This window comes from Myiozetetes cayanensis, unplaced genomic scaffold (assembly GCF_022539395.1).
Source record: "Myiozetetes cayanensis isolate MyiCay16 unplaced genomic scaffold, myiCay2020 scf2-11, whole genome shotgun sequence".
In the NCBI taxonomy this organism is placed as follows: Eukaryota; Metazoa; Chordata; class Aves; order Passeriformes; family Tyrannidae; genus Myiozetetes; species Myiozetetes cayanensis.
This window is the reverse complement of record NW_026087411.1, coordinates 47,254,087-47,279,435: the sequence shown is the minus strand read 5'-3', so window position 1 is coordinate 47,279,435 and position 25,349 is coordinate 47,254,087. Positions and strand designations below refer to the sequence as shown.

The window sequence follows — 25,349 nt, the reverse complement described above, 5'->3', positions numbered from 1 at the left end:
TTACCTTTGAACAATGCTTAAAAGACAGTGCTTTTTCAGCTCCTTGCTTATGTGTTTTATCAGCAAACTAGTAGACAGAAAATAACCACTAGAAATCCAGGTTCTGACAAATTCATAGCTCATTGCTACTGAACAATAAGGATATGCTTAATTAAAGGTAATTCTTACATTCTCTGCATGCTAAGAAATCAGTTCCTTAGACAGGCATTTAAAAACAAGAGAAGTTTTATCTGGTTTAAAAGGCTGAATAACTAACATGTTAATTTATTGAACTATAATCTGTATATTTACCTGTTAGATACCTGTAGATTTTGTTGGGTTTTTTTAATCTTAAATAAACACAGGGTCCAACTCATAAGGTTTACTTTTACTAGCTTTCTCCTTTCCCCCACTCCCTTTTTCTGCCAATAAGGACAAGTACTATCCTGAAATTAATATTAGCACACACCTGTAACTTCATGCATTTGGCATACGCTGCATCAGACCAGATTGACACGAACAAATAAATTAAAAAAAAAAAGAAGAAGGTAAAAAAAGCAGCAAGTACTAGAAATACACTGCATACAGATAAGACATGTAAGCCAATGCCAAACAATGAGAAAATTACATTATTAAAAGTTTTTATTTAGGTTTGGTCAGTACAGGTAAGATAATATTGGAGTCACAGAGCAATATGCATCAACAGGATACAACAGTTCTTAAAAACTGAGTAACTATGCACACAATTAATAAACATTCGGTCACCTAAGGAGAAAATGCACAGATGTATGGTGGGAAAAACTGTAATTAACACTGAAACTACTAGAGGACTCCTTCAGTAAGTCCTTCTTTTTAGTGATAAAACTACTGTACTGGGCAAACTTGGCAGTCATAAACCCACAGCTATTATGACAAATCTTGAAGGTGGTGTAAGTATAACAGTATGAGTAAGAATGCCCTTACACAGCACAGGTTCTAGATATACACAGATTTGTACAGACATCATTTATGTTATACTTTATGGAAATAATTTCCATTTCAACTTCACATTAACTCATATAAAAATAACTTGAGCTACACAAACGTCCTTTTAGCAACATTCAACGTAATTAACTGTTAAAATTTCCAAAGTGGCAGAGGTATTGAAGCAAAAAGAAACCCACAAAAAGGCAAAATTGTGACAAGTATGCACTAATTTAAACGGCTTCTGGACAGTATCCTCTCCCCAATTTCAATGACACTGTATAAAAATTTTGCAGAAAAATGTTACAAAACTGAACCCTGCACATTTACACTGGAGTCCAAACCATTCTGGACATGACGAGAACCCACAGTTCTGTTACCTTTCATGCTCACTGTTTTCTCCTCTTGAGGATCATGATTGGAGTCTGTGTCATTTGAGTGGTGAGTGAGAGAGTTTTCACTGCCAGTGGGAGAGTCTACACTTTCATACCCAGTACTGAGCTGGTTTATGTAGCTACCACTTCCTCTACCAGTTCTATCTTCAGAGTGGTTGGACAGCTTATTACCATTCCCTGGAGAAGCTGGGAAGTCATCTTCTGTGCCGCTACCCTCCCTATAAAATCCAGGCCCAGACGTCCGCTGATGGGAGGAGCTACCATTGCTTGGTCCGTTTGCCAGGCGGCTGCAGTCTTTGCCCACAGCCTCGCCCTGGTCTGTAGGCTCAGAAGATGGAGTCCTGCTGGTACCTGGGTTGGAGACCTGGGACTGCTGCTGCTGGTACTGTGACAATTGCTGGCGAGTCTCCTTCAACTGCTGCTGAAGAACTAGAATGGTACTCTGCATACCCTCTACCTCCTCATCAAGTTGGATGATGAAGTCATTCAATTCTATGTAAAGAAAACACATTTGTTGCAAACACTTAATAGCCCATATATAGACAAGAAATTAAAATCCTATAAGTTAACATTTTATGCTGAAATTTTTCAATAAACTATTTTTCAGCCATCAGGTATGCACTGGTTTTGATACTCTGCCTCTGAAGGAGAAAATGCTTACTTGTCCTATCCACTTATTTTCTATACTGCTATTCAAAATATGCAAGAAAAAGCTAATTTCTGGGCAAGAAGATATATGGAAAAAAAGTTCAATTCCAACAATTAATATTTCACAAATAGATCCTAGTGCGTCTACTCTTACTCAAGTATAAAACCTTAGTGGAAATACTGTAAAAGAAGGAACATGAACCACTGAATAACTGTGTACTATGTGCAAATAACTGCAAAAGCTTAACTCAGTAGAAACAACAAAAAAAAGTTATCATAAAGAAAGTTTCAGCTCTTACTCTGTTTAATCCTTTAAATCCTTCAAGACAGGGCACAAAAAGACTTTCTTACCAACAAGGCTGTTAATTAATTCCACTGGGAGTTTTAATATTTATGTACCAGAAAACGGTTTTTACAACTAGGACTCCATTCTGGGGCAAAATGAATCTGACCTCAAAACAATACAAGAAACACTGGCTCCCTTAGTTTCCATTCAACTGCACCATCAATTTGACAGAGCAAATAAAATTCAAACTGCTTAATATTGTAAAAACTCCTAAGATTAAGGTGATCTTGCTGCTATGGAAAGCAATTATTAGGAAAACTGTTACTGCAAGATTATTGTCATCTTGACTCATATGGGGAAGAAGCAATAGGGGCTGAAGAACACTTCTCAGTTCTAGAGATTATTGCATTCAAGAGAAGAGGTCTTTAAAGAATGGCTACACTTGCTTCAATTATGTACTTGATAAATTCTGTTTAAGTACATTATCAAAATAGCAGTTACGATGCAAAAGGGTAACTATTCAAACAAAATGACATTATAGAATCATTTACCTTATTGATTCTACTTATTTTATACTGCTTTGTCAAAAATATGAAAATATGATCAGGGGGAAGAAATATCCTTAAAAATACAAGACATCTCAGACTGACATCTGATGTCAAATCAAGTCTATGCTATCTTATAAACTTCAGATGTAAAACAAGCAAACAGATATTCAGGTTTATGTGATGTCTAAATAGGTTGTATCTTAAAACTTCACATAACCTACTCTAACATTCTGTTAAGAACCACTGATCCTATGCAGAACTCAAGACTGATGACTTTTTAAACTTGCATTTTCCCCTCCATTTAATTTACACATGAGGTCAGAGCTGATAGGTAATTTCAATTAAGATTTACACTGTTGTAAAAACTGGACTGTGAACACAACTTAGATGAGCTATTTTCATTCATCTAATTATCTAAGGGAAAAAAATCTATTTTTCATATTCTTAGGCATTGTTAGAAAGTTGATTTTTTAAAAATAAATTCAAAATGAGTCAGAGTTAACAAGAACCTTTCTGTTCTCAGTGCATGCTTAGGCTTCATGTACTATTAACAGCTTTCATCCTGCAAATTCACCAATAATGAGTGCAGTCTAAACACTCTCTATTAAATAGCAAGATCTAAAGTACAAAAATCTCAATTTCAAAGGCTGCATTACTGGACTGCAAATCCCACCAGTTCCCCAAAAGTTAAGCATTTTGTTTCTTTGTTTTTAATTAAGACTACCGGTGAAGACTTACAGTTGTCCTATTTTACTTGATATTGCCCTTTCATTCTGGCAAAGATGGTTTTACATTATGTGTATAATCAGGAAATTAAACTAGTAGAAGTGCAAGGCAACTTCCATTTTCTTTAAAAAAATCCCTTACCATCCTGACTGCTTTTAAGTTCCTCACTATATTTCTTCTGTAAAGCCAACTCTGCCTCAAGCTGTGCAATACGTCCTTGGGACAGCTGCCTTCCAAGCTCTTGATTCTCCTGGATAAGCATTCGACACTTCGCCATTAACTTTTTCCCTGTTTGGCTGCAAAGGAAAGAGCCATCTATCACAAAATGAATACAAAACCTTCAGTAATCTTCCTCAATCACAATTATGGACAAAAAGGAGATGCAATTTCTGCATGTCACAATTCAAGGAACATTATGCCTCAACATAATTGTCATAGCAGAAAGTCTCCCTATAGTTACCACATGCTGTTCCAACGCCAGAAGATCTTCTGCCGCTGTCCCATAAAGTGGAAGGCAAGTTTTATTACTGAAAATATGAATAAGCATATTGTTCTTTGATACCAACATCTGGATTATCAGTATGCACAATCTTGCATGTGCCAATTCTCAACAGAGCTTAATATTTGATTAAAGATGTGCCTTGCAATTCAAAAGATCAAGTACTGCATAAAAACTACATAAGCAAAAACCTTCCCTATTTATTGTACTAGTAAAATTTAATAATTAAATTTGGATGAAGAAAAAGTTGCTGGGGGAAATAATAAATCCCATGTTAATTTTTCATAGTGACATCCATTTTTTCTTTAAGAAGCTTAAGCATTCTTTCAAATGCTGTCCAAGTACTCTTGTTTAAAAAGTGAGATGTGTATTTTTCAACTCAACTTATATGTTTGACAGTCACATGCATAGTCTGTTTCATACTTGTATAGTCAGTATTTCTTAAGTACATCTTGTATGGTGAGGAGGAGTGAAAATGTAGATAAACATTGTCAGGACATTAAGGAAGGAGTATATTACTTATCTACTTCCTTTAGACTGACAGATTTCACATAACTAATGATCATTAGGATGTTCAGTTTCTGAAAAAGTGAGAAACAAGCAGGAAAAATTATTTTCAACGCACAAGATTTTCTTTAGTAAACTGGTAACATTACACATCTTTAATCTTCACGATAAAAATCACATTTTAAAGCATTATAGGAAGTAGTATGCAAATTAATATATAGGCAATACAGCTGACTCCATAAAAGAAAAAAACTGAAGTCCTTTAGGACTCTTGGTCTGCCAAGTCAGGATAGCATTCTCAAACAGTTCTCCTTTTAACAGGCTCAGCATCATAATTAAGCTGTCCTCTTTTCTACAGAAATGTAACCTCTACCAAAAAACCACCCCAAACTTGAACAGGTTTATTGTGAATTCAATGGCAAGACTTGCATTGCTTTTCAAGACCAAGAAGGTCATTTAGTTGTTTGTTTGCTTTTAAACAAGTGACAAGTATTGAAAAAAAAAATTAGGATTAAAAAAGTAGAACAGGAAACTTCTGCCACAATCACAGCCACAGTTCTCTCCTGCAACCAAAATACCCAACCAAAAGAACTTAAAACCATTTCCTTATCAACTACCTTTTGAGCATTCAAGCCTTAGCCAACTTTTAAGCTCTGCCAACTATGCCCCATTTAACATTTTCCGACTGACTTTCCCAAATCTTTCAGATGGGCTGCTCCAGAAGGAATCTGGCTGTGTAAAGTCCTGGAGGCCTGAAACTCTGCTAAAGGCAGCAGCCTGTTTTCTTTCTTGATGTGATGTCCAATGCCAGGTCCTTGAAGTTTAAATTGTGCTGACCTAATACAGTCCAAGTCGCACACTTAAGATGCAAGTTTCCTTAGAGATGTTCATTCTGTGTAAAGCAGGACCACTTTGGAGATAACCAATGTGACAGATCCCAAAAGTTATTAGGCAGACATGATTTTTAGCCATTTGCAAATTCCTGTTACTGTATTCATCATCACTACAAGTAGAAAAAGTTTACAGTGCTTAAATCATTTAATGCTTTTCTCTTCACAAACCAACGCCAACTGTAAAATTAGCAAATACCGGTTTCCTTGGAACTGGGACAATTTTAGAATCCCATTAATTTCTTCATGTTAACTCCTGCCAAAATGTAAAATATTTATTACCTGTATAGAAATTTGCATAGTTACCTATAATGCTATTTCTCCCCATCAAAATTTTTCCAGATGTTCTGAACTAGTAGGGCACCAAGTAACCTCCCCTTGCAATTTACAAAAACGACAACACATTCAAGAACACAAAATCCAGTAGATATTAAAATAAATCCTATTAGCTGTCAAACTAAGTTCAGCATTGTTTTCACAAATCCTCTTGAACATACATGCAACAAAACCTGTAAGAATGTAAGCAGTTAAATATCAGAAGACTAGAGTTTGTTGTACTAGGTTTACTGCAAATGACTTTTCTACTAAGTTTTTATTCCAAGTGTATACTGTTTAATGATGGTTGAAATGGCTTAGCATAGCCATTCCTTTGATTACATGCCCTTTTATTTTCCCCTCTAGACACCAGCAATGATTATGCTGCACAGCCTTATCTACAGTTAAGGTCCAGAACTAACTCCACTTAGGGCTGCAGTTATAACATGTTACTCACACCAAGAGCTTCAGTCCAGGATCTGAATAGGACCAATAACTAGATCAGATGCCATGAATTAAGAGAAGCTGTATTTAAGGGTGGACAATTAAAGCAATTAAGGAGGGGGGCAAGATGCAAAGAGAATAAAAAAACTCTAAATATTTTACATGAGTCATCATTTCTTTACCTTTGCAGAAAAAAAACCCAGTAAAATCTTAACCCAGTTAACGAAGACAGCCTCAATTATTTACCAGGAAATAACTAATTTTCTATATTCCAGCTACTCCATGGATGAATTACGAACATTCACACCACTGACTCAGAATTATATGATGCAAATTAGGGTATGTTGCAGCTACAGAAATAACATTTTCTTTTGATACTCGGGTTTGAAAGGAAGTGGCAAATTACTTGTCTCTCCTCAGTTGTAAACACACATTTAGAGGCAGAGGACTTAAGAAAACACCCAATCTGTATCTAAATGTATTAAATAATTTTCTGAACTCCAAGTTAAACAAGCAATCTGCATGGCATGCCTCTTTCAACACATTATAGTGAGTTGTACAAATGGCTTGGTAACACATCAACAATTCATTAATGTAAGTCTTACCTCTGTTTTGATGCTAGATCATTAAAATCTCAGATACTGCTATAGCAAAATCATTCCAGATGTATCACTTTTAAAAAGGTAAATTTTTTGTGTAGATTTTTCTTTTGCTGTTAAGTCATTACTCATGCAAAAAGATAAACCTGCATATTTCGCTTTGATCTCATATTAGTCAACGAAGCACAAACAGTTAAAGATACTTCCGAGTCAAAATTATATAATGGCATCTTAATAAAAATCATCAAAACAGTTAGAATACATCACCTTCTGTGACAGCTGGATGTCTTTTTTTTTTTAACTTTAAAACTGAATTTTCTAGGATCAGACTGAGTCATAAAATATTGCCCAACTGTTTTTAAAAAAATCAAAACCTCAGATTACCAAATAGAACTCTACTTTCTAAGGAAAAAAACACAAACACACAAATGCTACACCAAATCTACATTTTGCTTTACACACCTCAGACATGCACTCCCAACTGTCCCAGAGTGCTACTTACAAGTAACTTGGGACAACAGAACAGAGGCATCAGTAGAGTAGCGAAGACTCCTTCACTGATTCCACCATGGAAAATGCATGCATTTAAGTTTTTTTTGGTTTGTTAAAAATACTGACTTTGTTTTCAGAGAACGAGACAACACAGAAACAACAACCTGTTCAATTCTCGTTCATCCCAGAAGTTTCACAATACAACAGTATAACCAGTAGTGTTCCTTGAACTATAAATTACAACTATTTCAAGGCACATTTTATATAGAAGCGCAATACAAAAAAAACCCCAGATGTACAACGGAATAAAAACACCCCACCAACACTGAAGACAGTTGCCATCATGTGCCTTCTGTGTTGAGCATTTGAGATCAGTTCTTAGTATGGAAGATCAAAAAATTCTCCTTTCTGCATGAAAACATGCAGTGAAATACTTATCACAACCAGGGTTTTTTATACATGCTAGTTGTGACCAAATATATGTTACTTCCAACAATTTAAAACCTGCAATTAGATAGAATGTACATTTTCGTACAGTCCTAATTTTGAGGCATCCACAGTATAACCAACCATTCAGAAACAGTTCATTATTTAGCAACAGTGACTTAAAACTGCATCAGGTGCTAAAGAGCCCAAAGGCTAAACAGTCAAATGTGTACACTATCACTGTTGTGATATCAAATAGCACTCTCGTGGCTATTCAAAATTGGTTAGCAAGTAAACTCTTTAATGCAAAATTCACCTCATTGAGTTTTGACCCAGCAGTTCAGTGAACAAGCAGGAAGTCCACAGTCTTATTGGCAAAACTGACTTACAGTGTCTCTAAGTCACTAGGCTCAAGGTTAAGAGCGAAGCATATTCCACTTCTACATTTTACGGGAATTTTACATGTTCAATTCATGATTTATGATCTCTAGGTTCTCTCTCCTCCAAACTGTCTGTAGACACAGTGTGCCACAGACTTAAGACTTCTGTTTCTCCCTCTATTTTCTTCAAATAGAACAATTTTTCAAAATGTCTACATGTTCTAGAAAAGATTTTTTTCGAAGATGGCCATTTCTTCAGAATAGTCCGACGCTGTCAGGCCTCTGAAGCAAAGGGGGAGAAAAAAGCTGAAACACAAGGTTCATCTGGTAAGTTTTACATTAAGCATTACAAGCTGGACAGTATAAGAATGTGGCCTTTGCCTCAAAACGTCTGAGTCTTGGTGTGGAAACGAGTACTTGGCTGTCCCACCATAGCATTCTCGTAGTGGGACTGTCAGGGAAGTCTTGACTGGGGAGTATTTGTTTTGTTTACCTATCAGGCGTAAATTTCCAGGCACTCAGTTCATTTTGGGCTTGTTCCAGTTTGTCTTTAGTCTGTTCCAGTTCACCTTTCATTTTTAGGAAAAACAAGTTGATGGCTGGGTCCACCATTGTTGATCGCAGTTGGGCAACGCTAGGCTGCTGGACTTGCTTGAGGTACTGAATCTGATTCTGCATAAAACAAGAAAAAAAGACTGTTATTCATATAATATTAAATAAAAATTGAAAGTCACTTAGATGCAAATAAAAATAGTTGTTCCGAAGATAACATCAAGGTAGCTTGCCTCCTCTCAACACTGTAACCTGAAAACTGCAGGGTAAAAATTACTTTTGTGCACCTTGCACCCCATCAATGTATGTATTCACCCAATACCCCACCCCACCACCTGCCAAGCTTAACCTTCCAAGGCAGATTCCCCTCTACAGCCCAGGTTATTTTCTGTATGTCTATTTACATTTGTTAAAATAATAGCTGGAGCATTAGAATGCTCCCCTTCTTATCTATGTGCCTGCACTCTTTTGGGGGGACAAAAAGCATATAGAAAGAATTACCTGCTTAAAAGAGAGAGATAATTTCCATTTCAGTTTAGTGAAAATTATTAAGGAACATTACAGCTAAAATTGACAAGAAATTTATTAAGCAAATAATAAAAAGGATTTTACCATCTTCTAATTTTTTTTGCAAATGCAGCAGTCAGTTATGATGCAGGATTATGTATTTTTAAACAAAGTAACTTAGAAATATTAATAGCAGTTGAAGCAGATTTTGGTTAGGTTTTATTCTTTTGCAACAACCATAACCCAAAAGATCCACGATTTTATATATTTAGAACCCAGAAAACTTAAAATACTCAAAATTTCAGAAGTAGTAACTGAGATGTTTTCTTTTAAATATAGCATTTATTATTAGTCAAAACTTGTGTGTATTAAAATAGTATTAACTTGTTTTGATTATTCCCATCACAACAGTCTTCTCTTAAATCGTACTAAACAGTACATGTTTAGAACCCAGCTAACCACCAATATCACAGCAGCCTACAAAGAGTGTTAATTCTGAAAGTCAATTTATTATGCTCCCTGAATCACACATATTTCTTCATCAGCAAGAGGTGAACAAAGTTGTGTGACATTAAATAACCTTAACTGAAAGTGGCGTGGTTTGCCTCCTGCTTCATGCAGGTCTTGCAACCAGACTTGACAGCAACAGAATTTCACTGACAAACAGTAAAGGGCAAGAGTGTCCCTCCACACTTTGCTTTACTTGGGGGACACAGCACAGCCAAAAGCACTGTCAGTTTAATCACTTCCCCGTATATACAGTTACTCTGTTATGGGATCTCAGCAACAGTGAAGTACAAAAAATCCTATTTACATTCAATGTGCAGTAGCAACCTCAGTCACTTCCAGATTGAAGATAAAATACGTTTTAATTTATATATTGTTCAGTAGCAACAATTCTTTGATTTTACTTCAAGTGATTTCAAAAGTACTGAAAGAACTAAAGTTTTTCCACTGACGTATTACTTTGATATTATGAAAATAAAAACATTTAGCTACTTACAAAAGCTGAAGTCATACTTTAAATAGACCAACTTTTATGTGTCTAAAAAGAAATATAAGGGGAATAAAGCACTGCATATAAATATTTCCCAGAAATAAAGCACTCAAGAATCCACCTACAAACACTGCATAGAAACAGGTAGTCCAAATTAAGGTTATTCTAACATTTCCTGGATAGCATTTTACCCTCACAGGTCCTTTGCCTCACCGAATGCACAGTATGTTGCTCACTGAATACAGATCTATTTTATTTATTGTCATTGATGTATCTTTCCTATCCTCTCAATTTTCTGATTCTTCCACTACTGAAGTATTTCAACCTGCCCATTCTTTGCATGGTTAGAGCTAGTAGACGGTGAAATAGCTACACAGAGAGACATCTTCACTGGCAACGTATTTCAGAAATATGATACAGCAACATCATTCACAACCTGGTTTTAGACAGTCATCACTGAGGGGGGAAGAAGGACACATTCCTTGTCTTACCTAGGCCCAGGTCCCTCCTTCTTCCGCTGCCAGCCTAAGAACTGTAACAGATTCCTTGGATCGACAGCACACAGAATTGCTGTCACTGCTCTCATGCCAGAAACACACTAAAACACTCGAGGATCCAGCTGATGCTGTCCAATGTTAGTTATTAAACAGTCTCATTGGGGTCGCCCCAGCTCACACTCCTGTACCCAGCAGATGGCACTTGCATGGGTTCCACCTCAACTATCACTCCTAAAACAGTCTGAACAACCCTTGTTCATTCCTTCTCCAGACTTAAAGACCATTTATTAATCCAGCTTTTCCAACTCAGATTTTCTCCATGCATCCACAAGTGCTTTGTCCAGTTGTAACTACAGAGTTCTCACCTATCAAACTCTTCACCCCTGGAGACCTAGCAACCTCCTCCCAGTATCTGCTCCCACAGCAAGCCCAAATCTCTTCCCTCTTCTGCTATTTCCTAATTCCATTCAGCTTCCTGCTTTGCCAGTCCAAACCTCACATTCTTCCTCTCTCTAACCACTTTTTGGTACAAGTCACCTCCCATTGATATTCCAGGTGGTAAGGGTTAGGGAACAGGACAGTTTGCCTGCAGTCAGGACCAACTTCAGGCTACAGCTGAATATACAGGAATAGTCATGTCCAACACCAGACTGCAGGGGATGCCAACTCCAAACCTGAAATGGCTACTGACTGCTCATATTCCTTAACATGAAAGCACACACTAGGTGGTATTTCTCAAAAGCCCATCAGATGGACAAGCAGGGAAAATTTGCACAAACAGAAAAAACCCTTGGTATCAATTTTCTCATTGTTCTAACCTAAGGCAGGAGAACACTGAAAGTAGTCTATTTAGAGGACATCAGGCTGTGTGGAGTTTTGTTTGGGTGGATTTTTATCTCTTTTTGTTAAGACAGACAATAACATTTTCAATCCCTCTTGTTCTCACACATTCTTGAAAACAGTTGCATCCTTTCAGCTGAAATCATCCAAAGATAGCCACAAAGTACAGACTCTCCAACGTGAAGAAGTTAACAAAACAGAACACAGGTGTCTAACAGAAATTGTAAGCAATATAAGTAAGTACAACTACATTATATCCTTATAAGGAAGGAGTAGGAGGGAAGAAAGTACAGAAGAATAAAAGCACAGAGCTGTAACCTAAACCACAAGAGTAATAACTATCTAGGTGCTACAGTCCAATAGTCCAGTTGCACCCACAATAAGTTCCACTCATTGTTATCTGTTCCATGGAAAACATATTTGAGTAGCAAGTATTTCCAAATGTCTATCTGCTTACTGACCTACAATAACTGTCCAGTAAAGCCTGGAAGAGAGCTAAGGCTTTTCCCTGGAGTAGCAATAACTTTGTCAAAAGTAAAAATAAAGTTATTTTATGGATTAAAAATTAGACATGTCAAATAATGTCACATTGTGGATAATTTTTGTTTATTAAATGATTTAGCAACATAGCTTAGCTTTGCATCTCATCCAACATTATTTATTTTTCTACTGTCACTTTCCTGGAAAAATACTCTTTAGTAGTACAAAGTCAAGCACTCCTTCCACCATCTTGAAACTATGTGCATTTAAACTTGAAAACACCTACAGGTGCCAATGTCTCCATAACAGCTTTTATCACTCTTCTTCAAGGATGCACCTTCCTACCTCCATACACTATGGAGATTACATCCTTAATGTTATTCATGAGCCAATAGCTGGAAAAGTGTAAACCACATGAGTGTGTGGGCATGTGTCTGTCTTTTGCTTCTTTTTGGTAGGTTGTCCCCCACCCCCTTGTTCTTTGTTAAAGCACACTTAAAATAAAAGCTCTTCAGAAGTTCTTCTAAATAGATGTTCTGGAAAGACTATGCAGCTATAAACATCTAACCATCTAAGTGCAGTCAAAAACCCTATAGTGTTCATCATCTTGTCAAAATTCACAGATTTAAATACCTGAAGTTTTTAACTCATTATTTTAAAAATAGGAATAAAGAAAGGTAAATATAGTACACACAAATTTGGTTTTGCTGGAAAACTCTTTAAAGTATTTATTGTTCCAGCTATATGCTCAGGAGTTCAAAAGAATACAAAACCCCTTTTATTACTGCTGTTCTGTATAGCAGAATTTATCAGTAAGACTAACAAGAGAAGCAGGTTCAATATAATAGTCTTACTACTAGTGAAGTGTTGCAGTATAGTACCAAAACAGATCTTCATTAGCATCCTGGGCTGCATTAGGAGGAGTGCTGCCAACAGGTCGAGGGAGGTGATCCTTCCTCTCCACTCAGCACTGGTGAGATCTGGAGTATGGGGTACAGATCTGAGCTCCCAGGTACAAGAGAGACACAGACATATTAGGGTAAGGCCAATGAAGGGCCTTGAGGATGATTAAAGAGGTTGGAGCATGTAACATATAAGCAGAGGCTGAGGGTGCTATGGCTGCTCAACCTGGTGAAGAGAAGGCTCAGAGAGATCTTATCAATGTGCACAAATACCTGATGGGAAAGTAAAGAAGGCAGAGCCAGCAGTGACCAACAAAAGCAATGGGCACAAACTGATACACAGGAGATTCCATTTAAACATAAGAAAACCCATTTTGCTGTGTCAGTCATTCAATACTGGCACAGTTCACCCTGTGAGTGTGATCAAAAGAGTTTTAGGAGATGCTCAAAACCCAATTATGCACAGTCCTTACTAACCTGGTCCAACTGATCCTGTTCTGAGAAGGCAGGCTGGACTAGACAAACTACAAGTCTCTTCCAACCTCAGTGATTCTAGGATTAATTTTTTGCCACTGCAAAGTAAGCTTTATCCCCTCTTTTTTTTCCTGTTTTTAACACTACTTACTATGAACTAAAATGATCTGCTCTAAAGAGCAGTGAAAATACTGTGTACAGAGTTAAGCATCACACTACTATACATGAGAGCTCTGAAAACCTTCAGGGGAAAAAAGAAAGGCAGGCTTAAAAAAACAGAGGAGAACTACAACAGTAGTTTTTAGTTTTGCACAGAGCTGCTATTTTTCATAAGAGAAGTTCTGAAGAGTACATTACAAGAACTAGCAATAAGAAGCTTTTTACAATCTTCTTTCAGGAGCTGCCCAGTCCAAGCAGACGAAAATGTTAAGGAGGCAATGCAAACCCCAGATCAAAAGAAGATATTTTCAAGAAACCAAAACTAAATACTGAAGAAAAAGTCACAGAAGATACCCAGAAGCAAGGGAGAGAAAAACAAAGATCAACAAATATTAGAAACATGTAGCAGATGTGCCAAATTTCAAAAGAACTTCCTCTGAAAAGTCTTTCACCTACCTAGCCAGACAGATACAGAGGCTTACAAATACCCTGTTATCCAAATCCAAGGTAAATATCAGTTTAAAACCTCCAAAATGAAACCCAGTAAACTCAATCTTTATGCTTTAATTTGTTCCTGACTCTAATGACAGTCAGAAGTAACATTTTGGTAAATATGCACAGTTGATAAATGCTAGAAAAAAAAAGCATGGAACATGTAAGAACTAGCCTGGTTTGAAATAAAAGTCCTTCCAATCACAACTGCTGCTGAAAAATCAACTGAAATAACTAATATTAAAAACCCCCACTTTTAAGACGTGATCTTTACTAATTCAATGAAAGCTTAAGTGCCCTGCCATTTCTTTAAACAGAAAGTATGATGCCATAGATACACAAAAAACACAGCACATGGATACAGCTCAAAAGCTGATATTCCTACAACTGTCTGAACACACTTATCCTTTATAAATACTTACAGTACACTCTTGCATCTCCTGCTCTTTAGTTGCCAGCCTCATCACCAGAATATTTTCTCTTCGGGCAGACTCTTGCTGTTGCTGTTTCAACTTCTCTTCTGATTCTCTCAACCCCGTCACATCATTAGCTGGTACAAGCAACAACACAAAAAGCATGTTTTATAGTATCCTCTCAAGAAAATTTTTTAAGAGACAGCTATAAGAGTCTAAAAACCAAATTCATAAGCAGAAGTCACAAATAAGCATGACTGAAAAAGCCTATAACAAGTATAAATAAAAATCAAAATACTCCTAAATATTAGAAAAGTTTTACAACAGCAGGCTTTAAATCCATATTCCTGGTCCTTCCTTAAGACTTAAGGAAGACTTAAGACTCAAATTTTGAAGATGTCTCCATGTTTCTATAAGAAATAACTTTTAAACTGCTTGCTTAACCAACTATCACTACAACTTGCAGTTTAAAACTTAGGAATTTCAAAATGCCCTGGTATGTAAAATAAAAGGTGAGGCCAGGGCAGGGAAGGAGGGAAGTCTATACTCTGGCAAAAAGCAATCTGCAGTCTAAAACAATGCTGCTTGTGGGCAATCCTCAAACTCCACACTCCACGAGCAAACAGTAAGATATTCAAGAACTTCAGAAATGGCAGTTCAGTCACAACTGGAATTCTTCTGGATCCATTAACACTTATGAAAATTTATATATGAAATATGAGAGAAGGCAGTACATTTCCAAACTATTCAAACAAGAACACATGCAAGCAACCCAACTGTATACATTCACTGCTACCTGTCATGCATAAAATGATGAAAAGTTTGAGTAATTTGGAAAAAAAAATATAATTTATCAGCTGTAAATGGAAACTAAGAACACTTGCTTCATGACTGTTTCTAAATAATTCTTTGCAGATAATTCAGTAATACTGATTACTATGGTCTGTACTATTCCCCAAAAGTCAAGAAACTGGGAATGCTGAAACAACTTATCTAAGGCATTTTGAGATGTGAATGAAATTAGCTGCTTCCATTTGCTATATCTTAGCCTCTCCAAAACTCACACATTACAGAATGACAGTAGAAGAGGAACATAACAGCAAAAACAGAGAACATCCGTTTGGACTGACAGAAAAATACCCTTCAGACTTAGTGGTACTATGTTTTAAGTATTTAGACTGAAAAGGTGAGTGGAAAACAGCAAATATACCATCTCTAGCTGCCAACTCAATTTTTAAAAGTGACTTTGGATTGGCTATTCAGTCACTCCCAGAATGTATTCACATTTTCTCATTTCAAAGTAGGACCATGTAAGAACAACAATCAAATTTGCCTAATCAGATCAAACATTACTTGGTGACTCACTTTAGACATTTACCTCTAAAAACTATTCCTCCAGCCAATCTTACAATCCTGTAACACTACTAAAGGCACAGACCTTCATGAAGTATTTCAGTAGATAAAGTTTCCTTTCTAGTAGTAAAGTTCTGAAAATATGTGTATTTATGGAGTTATGCTTTGAAGCTTGTCCCCATTCCCAGATGTCTGGATCCTAGAAAACCAGACTTTTTAGATGCTGTGATAAATTTGCAAGAGAAAAGTTGATGAGAAAATTGGAAGAGGCTGAAAACTTACAGTAGAAAAGCCAGGGGCTTTTATTCTGACAAGTAACTGACATCACAGATTATTACCTCTTACTTCTAGAAATTTTAGAAAACACAGATATTACTTGACCACTCTGCTTTATACAAACATTCAGATAACCATTTCAAAATGAAACTTGGCTAACTTACAGTTAAGGTCTGTGTACTTGCCCTCCAGAGCTTGCACGTATGCTTCATACTGTTTCCACCTATTGCAGATATAAACAGAAAAAAAAATGTTTTCTGAAGCTCAGTTTATTAAATCAAGGCATCTAATTTGTAAGCTTCCAGAATATACATTGATACCATAATCAGAAAACTTCAAGAGGAAATTACACAATTGCATAAGAGAGAAATACAGTTTTAAATTGTGAAAATAGTTATATCCACTTTGCATCTCAAAAGAATTAAAAGGTAGCTGTGCATTACACTTAAAATTGACATCTTAAAAATTACTATAGTATTTTACACAAACATTGGGATCAAACACTAATTGTTATCTTTGTAATGTACCCAATATGCATCTCATTCCCATAGCAGAACAATTCAAACAAAATTCTGTAACAGAAACTGTGACACAAATACAAAATGTAAGTCTGTTACTAAGTGAACAAGACAAGCAGAAGTGTATTATAATATACTAGAAATGGCACTCTACATTAAGTAGCTATATCAGTTCATTCAAACCAAGACTATTCTCTGATTATAACCAGACCAACAGCTTAATAACTCTTTAAAGGTTATGTTACTTAGGCAATTCATCCACAGTCAGAAAACATCACACTTAAAAAGTACTGCATTTGATACAAGTCACTAAGTTAGAAGCAAATAGAGTCTGCGGTGAAATTTAGCATGACATGCATTATGAACAAAGTTCACAGGGTAGTGTTTTGGGATTTGTTTTGTTTTTAAAGTAGCATTCTGCACTTAACTATGCATGTTCCTTGTGATGGTACAATTCCACATTATGAAGAAAATTCATCTAACAGCTCACCACTAAAGGAGACTTCTGTTCCGTCCTCCCTCCGTTTTCTCCCTAACACCTATTTTATGCCAGACTCATCACATCTGCTCTATTTTAACTCTCTAATTACACACTATCTGAATTAAAACTGCAAAATCTAACTCTAGGTAATTTTTGATCATTTAGTGAATTCAAACAGCTCATTAAAGGCTCTAAAAAGCATCGGATCTGTAACAGCAACTGAGATCACATCACTGGAAAAAGCAAAATGAAGCACAAGATCTCTTCCTTCAAGCAACAACAAAATTTTGCATCTCTTCAGCTGAACATGAAAATAGCATTAATTACCTCTCAAACTCTGTAAAAAAGAGCAGCTGTATTTCTACCCTCATTAACCCTCTAACTTATCTCTCTGCTGTAATAATTTTCACCATTTGACCACTAAAAGTTCTATGTTAGTGCAGGAGATTTCAATCCCCCAAAAGTAAAACTGAAAAGATCTAATAAATATCAAACCCAGAAAGAAATAATGGAATTCTGCATGAAAGAATGGCAGGCAATAAAATAGTTGTTCCTCAAATATACAGGATTACTTGACTTCTAAGTTTCACTTCACAGCCCAAACCCAGTAATTCTGTTAAAATCGTGACACCCGCACTCTCATAACAGGAGCAATAAAAAGAGCAAGTGAAACCTGAAACACAAGTCAACATGACAGACCCCTACCTACCTGGGGGAAAAAAAAAAAAAAAAAAAAAAAAAAAAAAACCCCCCCCCCCCCCCAATACATCATGTAGCCTAACCACCAGGCTAAATGATCAGGGCAATACTGACCAGATTTTTAGTTTAACCACAGTATTTTGTTACAGTGTTCCTGGCTCTTCTTTCTCTCAGAAGCTACTACACAGTCAATCTAAGTAACTACTACATTAAAGAGGGGAAATATGAAGATGAGTCCACAACAACAAGCCATGAGACAAGCAGAAATCCTCAAGAGACCACACCTAAAGGCTTTGTGTTGATCCTGCTCATGTTTAGTCAACAAACGTTAAAATGAGCAAACCTAAATTATGTACTTCATGAAAAAGAATGGTGAAATTGGGATTCATAGCACAGAAACTGCCAAAAAAAATTATTCTTTTCCACATAGGTGTTTTATGTATTACGCAATTGTACAGCAACAATGACACTGCTGCAACCTGAAAGACTAAAAGGTGATGACACATGTCCATCTTAGAAAGCATCTGCCTCATCAAAGCATGGACCAAAAAATATATTCCAAATCTTAAGGCAATGCAGCAGTTAACACGTGCTTTTCTGTGTCTCAAAGTAGTTGAGATGCCATTAAAATATATGTATAGTAGTTATAATATTTTATTGCAACCTCAAATGAAGCCAGCAGTTAGTGTAATAATTGCTATTTTTATGTAAAATCACAATTAGAGGTGAACTTGCTATAAACCCATAATATGCAACCCATACAACCAAGAACAGGGTTCATAGGACTGCTCAATACAATCACAGTAATAAAGCAGACACAGTTAAAATAGCATTTAAATTTCCTTTTCTGGGTAGAGTGAACAGTTATTCTTCTTAAATCCATCAGATGCCCTTTTTGAGAGCATAAGTTACTTTTTCTACACACTAAGAATATGATTCAATAGCAACATAGCTGTTATTGCCAAATTCCCCTCAGTCTCTTAACACAGGTTAGTTGCTAATATACTTTACCTCCTTGGGTGTATCCCATCGCATTCTCACTTGACTATATGCTGGAAATTCATCTCTTCTACAATTGCAACTAATCATTGCAAGTTACAGAAACTGATTATAATGGGAAGCATTTTATTGTTTTCACACTATCAGTCAGGAAAAGGTGGCACAGAACCTATGCTTCGGTACTTTCACATGAATTTTATAGCTGGAAGTAAGGGCACAGCTTTAGAGGCTTAGGAGTTCACTATTTCCAGAGATAATCTTGAGAACAGAAACAATTATGAAAAGGATCGCAAGGCCAAAACCACTTAACATCAAAGCAGCATTTTTCCTTACTGCTTAAATACATTATTCATTACCCAGAAGACTACATACTCAGAGGAAGCCAGAAACCAGTTTTAAACATAAGGAGCCAGATTATGTTTACTCCCTACAAAGCACTGTCTCCCCAAAAGTCTCTGGCAGGATAGTTTACCCAGACAGGAGGGAGAATAGCTGACCATCACACACAGTAAGTGTTGCACATGTATCCCCACACTTCTACACAATTTAGTCTTTTTCTATGAAACAGCAAAATTTACCTTGAGACCCTAATAATGCTAACAACTTACAATCTACAAAAAGCTAAGAACTGAAGTTTACCAAAATGCACAAACTACTCCAGCAGATAACCAGATAACCCACAGAGGTCTAGTTTAGTTAGTTACTTGTTTACAAATTAGGAAATTCAGGCATACAGAGACAAGTGGTTTGGGTCAGTTTGTTTAAGCAGGTGGTCTGTGCAACAGCATTGCCTGTTACTGTTTCCATGGTGACCCTTCGCTTTCTAAAAGGTGAAAAAGATGGCTAGGCTCTTCCTTCTGCAAGTTCTTAACTTTAACTTAATTTTAATTAATTTTAACATTTTACTGCTAATATCTGAACATGCTGAGAAGATGACTGCATGGACTCATAAAACATACTGTAGGAGTAAGAAGTTGATATTTTTCTGATGTTGAAAATAACTTCCTATCTAGCAAGGAATGTAACAAGAGAAGATATGACTGCTTACAAGTTAAGGAAAAAACAACAACTATTCATGTATTACAAAATATTATTCGGGAATTTTGCCTCTTTGGAAAAAGGGTTCCCTCCCAAATTACAAATAAAAATATCTGAGATGAGAACTTTACAGAAGAGCTGTATCATGAAATGGATAAAATAGTTTTTCAAAACAGGGATGCTAAAAAAACCCTGAAGAGTAAATTCACACATCTTCCACTAGAAGTTCACTAAAATGTCAAGACGAAAACCACACTTTTTACTTTACCTTAGGATAAGCTCATCTCTAGGTAAAACCTTAAAATCTGCTTCACTAAGGCGAACCTGTGAAGCAAAAAGAAAAGCACAACTTATCAAGCTGTCACGATTACCTGGGAGGGTGAAGTCACAAGTAATTTTAAACATACCTTCTTTGGGAGAGGTTCTTCATTCGTCATTGTGAACTCTGAAGGGAAAGAAAAAAAAAGGAGTTTTATTTAGTGTAGTTTCTTGTGTACAGGAAATACTGAACTAGTCAGAAGCTTGTACTTCATTTTTTTAAATCTGCACTATTAGACTACTAAAATATTCATTCCACACAAAGCCACACAGTGTTCCACAGAAATAGGGTACAAATAACACAAGTTTGCTGCTGTAATCTAGATATAAAGTCAGACCCACTTTCTCTAAAACTTAACCAAAAACTTCTATTTATGCGTTAACTGCCAATCAGTAACCAATTCTTCCTATTTAACTAAGCAAAACCAAACAACTTTGTATCAAACAGACATTTCGTATGTGTCTACACCTATTTAACATATTTTACAAAGTAAAGGACAATCAGGGTTTGAGGAAAGGAATTTATACTACTACTTCAGAACCTCTTAAAAAAACACACACACAAACAAAAAACCCCAAAAATTATTTGTGAACATTACCACTACTGTTTAGTTACGTCAAAGCAACATGTTCTTTCAAGAACTTATTTTCTTACTTTTAAGATTCTAATAAACAGGAAGTATTGTTATTTTAAAACCCACATGAATATTTTCAGGAAAAGTAAGACAAAGTAAATGGCTTGGATACACCATCAAATTCCATTCCTCCTTTGCATATGTAGCACTATAGGACTGCATTATTCTAGGTTAAATATTCACACTGCCCCAAGTTACAGGACAAGCTTCCTTATCTCAAAAGGATAATACTATACATAGTATTTTCTACAACTGATTATATAAAAAATACCGAGTTTGCAAATCATATAAGCATAAAAGTAACAATAAATGCAAGGTTTGCTAGAGGCATGTATCTGCAATATTTACAACAGAAAAGTTGCATATAATGCTAAGAGTCAACAGGCTAGTAAAGCTGCTACATTGCACGTATACCACAGAAAGGACATGTCAACTCCTTGGTTGTGAACACTTAACTCCAAAGAAAAAACACTCTTTAGTAGTAAATATTTAATTTTCTCAAGGATTCTTACAGATTACCTCAGAATTTTTACAATGACACCCAAATAACTTCTCCAAATCCTAGGACAAATCCTAAAATTGTTGGTTAAGACAAGAAAATACATGACAGTGAAGTAAAGCCTCTTGAACCTATTGAACCTACATTAACCCTTGACATTAACTACAGAACACCCTACCAAACAAGGCCCTGCTTAACAACAAACAGAACAACCAACACACTCACTCCCTTCCTGTAATGAATACTGACATTAGAACTCACCTAAAGAAAACATTCAGTAGAAGCATCTCACTTATGAATGGTAGCTTCCTGTTGCTAGGCTTAGTAACACACAGGCACTTAGAGTGCTCCCCTACACTAAGAAGCTTACCCCACTCCAGCCCCCTTCCCTCCCACACACAAGAAGTTACTCAAGCATTTTGCTAGAAGTTCTGGATACAGCTCCTTATTTCAGACTGTTTTACCAAAAACATACTTTAAGTATCAAATAAAAGCATAAGAGGCTGTTGATACAAATTGCCAGTGCCCAGCTCATACAGAGTAACTTGAGATCACAGAGGGAACACTTGTGACCCCTGTATTTAGATTGCCTACCACTCCCACCACAATTTTCCTAACGTTATTTAGAATCTTTAACTCCTTCATAGTTTAGAAGAAGTATTGAAGATCTTGGCAAGTGTTAAGTTCTTGACAGAGACAAATGTGTTTTTCAGCTGTTCCACACAACTACAGTTAACACTGTTTAAACTGTGCAGATTATGTCAGGTCATTACGTGTGTGTTCCTCAAAAAAGTACCAGAAACACACAAATACCAAAAATAGGTGAGTTTCCTCAAAGACTTGGCTTGTGAACCCTGCTGCAGCATACAATAATTATAAACATCTGATTGCTGTCACAGTCAGGACTGCAAGAAATCAGATTGATGCTCCATCTACAGGGAGTCTACCTCACATCTCCAGACCTCATACAAAATTCCAGCACTCTGCTCTCCACAACAGCACCAGACCAGGCTACTCTAACCTCTGTGCCCAGCACATCATCATTTACAAAGCCATCACTTGCTTTCAGACAAAAGCACAAAAGTGAAGACTGACATTACTGTCCACCACATTACAGAAGTTACTGCCTTCCTGCTACCTATCATTACTCACAGCGATAGAACTGCACACTAAAAAATAACATGCTAGCAAGAAATATTCTATAGGTTATTTTTGAAAACTTACATGGATAATATCTACAAATAAACACCTGGTGCTCTTTCTGTATGTATGAATTTTACCTCACTACTCCCCAACTTTTTGGGCACCTACAGTAACTTCCTGCAAGCTTACATGTTTATTACTGCTATGTATTGCTATCACTGTGCTCAGTGTTTTTCAGAAACATTAGGAGTATCAGGCTGACTACAGCAGTTTTCACAGTGATTTGCCTTAGCTTTCTGTTAATAAACAGGTGAATTCATATGTTACAGACAGCAATGCTGCAACTGAAATGTTCACTCTTTGAATTTAACACAGTAACTGTTCAAGCACTGTGCATCAAGAGGTGCTTCTCATCACTCAGCTCTCCTCTAAAAGAGATGATCTCTCTCCTACTGAGATCAGAAATCTTGCAAGAGCATGAAGTGCTACTTTCTACAATAAAAAGAACCAATGCAAACAACATTCCTGCATAACTGCCTGGAATTAACACGATTATATTTTGTGATTTATATTATGAACAGCTTAACTGTACTATCCTAACTAAGCACTTTCATGGTTTTGGAGAAATGGTGGCTGCCACACACCACTCCTTCTGCATATCTGCTCCTGGCAACGAGCAACATAAAACCATACTCCATGCTTAAAATAACACTGTCATGGGCACTAACAATTTTTAGGAAATCCCATAATGTTTTAGGCTTTTACGGCAGTTTCAATACAAAGATGTGAAATGGAGAGAGTGCATTTTAATTTTAGTAACTCCGGTAGGAGCCCATACACCTTTTCCTACAATGTTTAGAAAACATGAGATTTAAAGATTTTTAAAAAACCTGATGAACAAAAGCAATTGAATAATACCAGGCATGATGCTTTACTAGTTATATCTTAAGTACCTGTAAGTTATTTAAACAATATGAAAAAAAGACTTCCATGGTCAAATCCCCAGGATGGGCTCCCAGCTCCAGATGTATGTATATGTGCATATACGTGCTTATATTTACATACATATCACACAGAATTCCCAGAATTGTTAGGGTTGGAAGAGACCTCTAGATCATCTAGTCCAATGCTCCTGCCAAGGCAGGATCACCTAGAGCAGGTGACACAGGAACATGTCCATGGGGCTTTTGAATGTCTCCGGAGAGGGAGACTCCACGACCTCAATGGGCAGCCTGTTCCGGTGCTCCGTCACACTCAATCTAAAGTTCTTCCTCATGTTGAGGCGGAGCTTCTTGTTTTTTCAGTTTATGGTTATTGCTCCTTGTCCTGTCTCTAAGCACCACTGAGGAGTCTGGCACCGTCCTCGACACCCGCCTAATAGATACTTATATGAATTAATAAGATCCCCTCTCAGTCTTTTCTAGACTAAACAGCTCCAGCTCCCGCAGTCTCTCCTCATAAGACAAGGTGCTCTAGACCCCCCAATCATCTTGGCGGCCCTTCACAAGATCCTCTCCCTGTCTTTCCCTTTTTACGTTTAAAAAGTAAAGTTTCACCGTAACACTGACTGCTCAGCCCTCACACCCGCCCCGGCAGCCGCGGGGGTCCCGCCTCCCCCCCACGCGGGGCGCAGCCGCAGGTGTCTGACACAGCCGGCTGCCACCGCCCCCCAGCGCGGGCAGGGCCCGCCCCGCCGCCCGCGCTCGCCTCCGACGAGGGACGCGACCAGCGCGCCTGCCGCGGCCGGGGGGCGCGGCGGCTGCCCAAGGCAGGCGGGAGGAGGAGGATGCCGGCCGCGCAGCCAGGCCGGGCTCCGGGCCTCCCACAAAATGGCTCTAAACGCTTCCGCTCCTCCCCCCCACCACCCCGCGCTCGGGGTGAGGGACGGAGGCGCCGCCGGGAGTTCGGCACCCCGAGACCGCGGGCTGCTCGGTCGGGCTGCCCAGCCGTCCCGCCGGGCGGAGCGCTCGCGAAGCCACTCACCTCCCGCCCGCGGCGCGGAGGCCCCGCGCCCCCGGCACGCCGCTCGCCTGGGCCGCGCTCCTCCTCACATCAATGGGGGGGCGAAACACCGCCGCCTCCGCGCCTGCCGCCACCAGCTGCGCGGGCTCTGCCGCTCCGCGGTCTGCGCAGCCGGTACCGCCGAGCCCCTCCGCACGGACTCCCCCGTGCGCCGCTCCCGCCCGCTCTTTATTTGCGGGTTCTCTGCGCTACAAAATGGCGCCCAGGGAGGAAATGAGCGCCCGCCCCGCCCCGCAGGCGGCGGCTGCGCGCGCACCCGCAGCGGTGCCGGGTCCTGGCGGGGATACCCCGTCCCGTCCTGTCTCGCCCCGCTCTGCCCGTGAGGAATCGTCGCCCGCCGGCCAGGAAGCCGCAGCTGGTCCCGCGGGGTGTTTGAGCGCCGGTGTAAGGCCCGTAAGCCGAGCAGGCGGCGCAGCGCCGGTGTCCCTACGCCCGCCCGAGGGTGCCGCGCGGCCTCCTGCCGGCTGGGGGCGCTGGTCCCCGGCGGGACGGAGCGAGCGGCGCCCCCCGCCCGCCAAACCGGCTGAGGGGAGCGGGACCCCGGTGCCTCCTGGGAATGCGGTTTGGCGCCTTCCCGGAAGGCTGGCGGAGAAGATGGGATCTCTGGGAGGGGAAAACTGCGCGTAGCAATTAATGACCTGCAAAATGGGCGCCGGGCTGCTCGGCCTGGCTGCTTGGGCTTCCCGCCGTCAGTGCCGGTGCGGGCCAGTGTCCTCAGTCGTTCATGATAGATAAAGGACTTAATTCCATCTGCTTCCAGAGAAATTAAACATCAGTCTCCTCGTTTGGGAGTAATAAACAATACAGCACACTTTTCGCCCTTCATTGCCGTCTAGCACTGAGCTGCTACTTTAAAATCGATTTTAAAGTTTACCATTCTTACTTACTATCCATGATTTCTCAAGCAATGCTGTTAGGGCAGGTAAATACTCTTCCCCCTTTCCGGCAAAGTCATAAA

At 38.4% G+C, this 25,349-nt stretch overlaps 1 protein-coding gene across 1 annotated transcript; it reads right to left on the bottom strand.

The window, feature by feature from the left end:
- Positions 1–603: 603 nt before the first annotated feature.
- WTAP (WT1 associated protein) lies at positions 604–24,573 on the bottom strand. The gene is made up of 8 exons (XM_050314418.1): positions 24,353–24,573; positions 20,182–20,219; positions 20,043–20,098; positions 16,204–16,262; positions 14,420–14,547; positions 8,591–8,769; positions 3,687–3,841; positions 604–1,829 (listed from the first exon to the last, which is right to left on the bottom strand). The coding sequence occupies exons 2-8, from the start codon at positions 20,209–20,211 to the stop codon at positions 1,246–1,248; spliced, it is 1,191 nt and encodes a 396-aa protein (XP_050170375.1). The 5' UTR covers positions 20,212–20,219; positions 24,353–24,573; the 3' UTR covers positions 604–1,245.
- Between the last annotated feature and the right edge of the window lie 776 nt (positions 24,574–25,349).

Coding starts and splice junctions, on each gene's coding strand:
- WTAP (XM_050314418.1), bottom strand. CDS start 20,211: ATGACGAATGAAGAACCTCTCCCAAAGAAG. Junction 14,548..16,203: donor CAAGTACACAGACCTTAACT/GTAAGTTAGCCA, acceptor TGCTTGTACCAG/CTAATGATGTGACGGGGTTG. Junction 8,770..14,419: donor AGGAGATGCAAGAGTGTACT/GTAAGTATTTAT, acceptor TGTTTTATGCAG/AATCAGATTCAGTACCTCAA.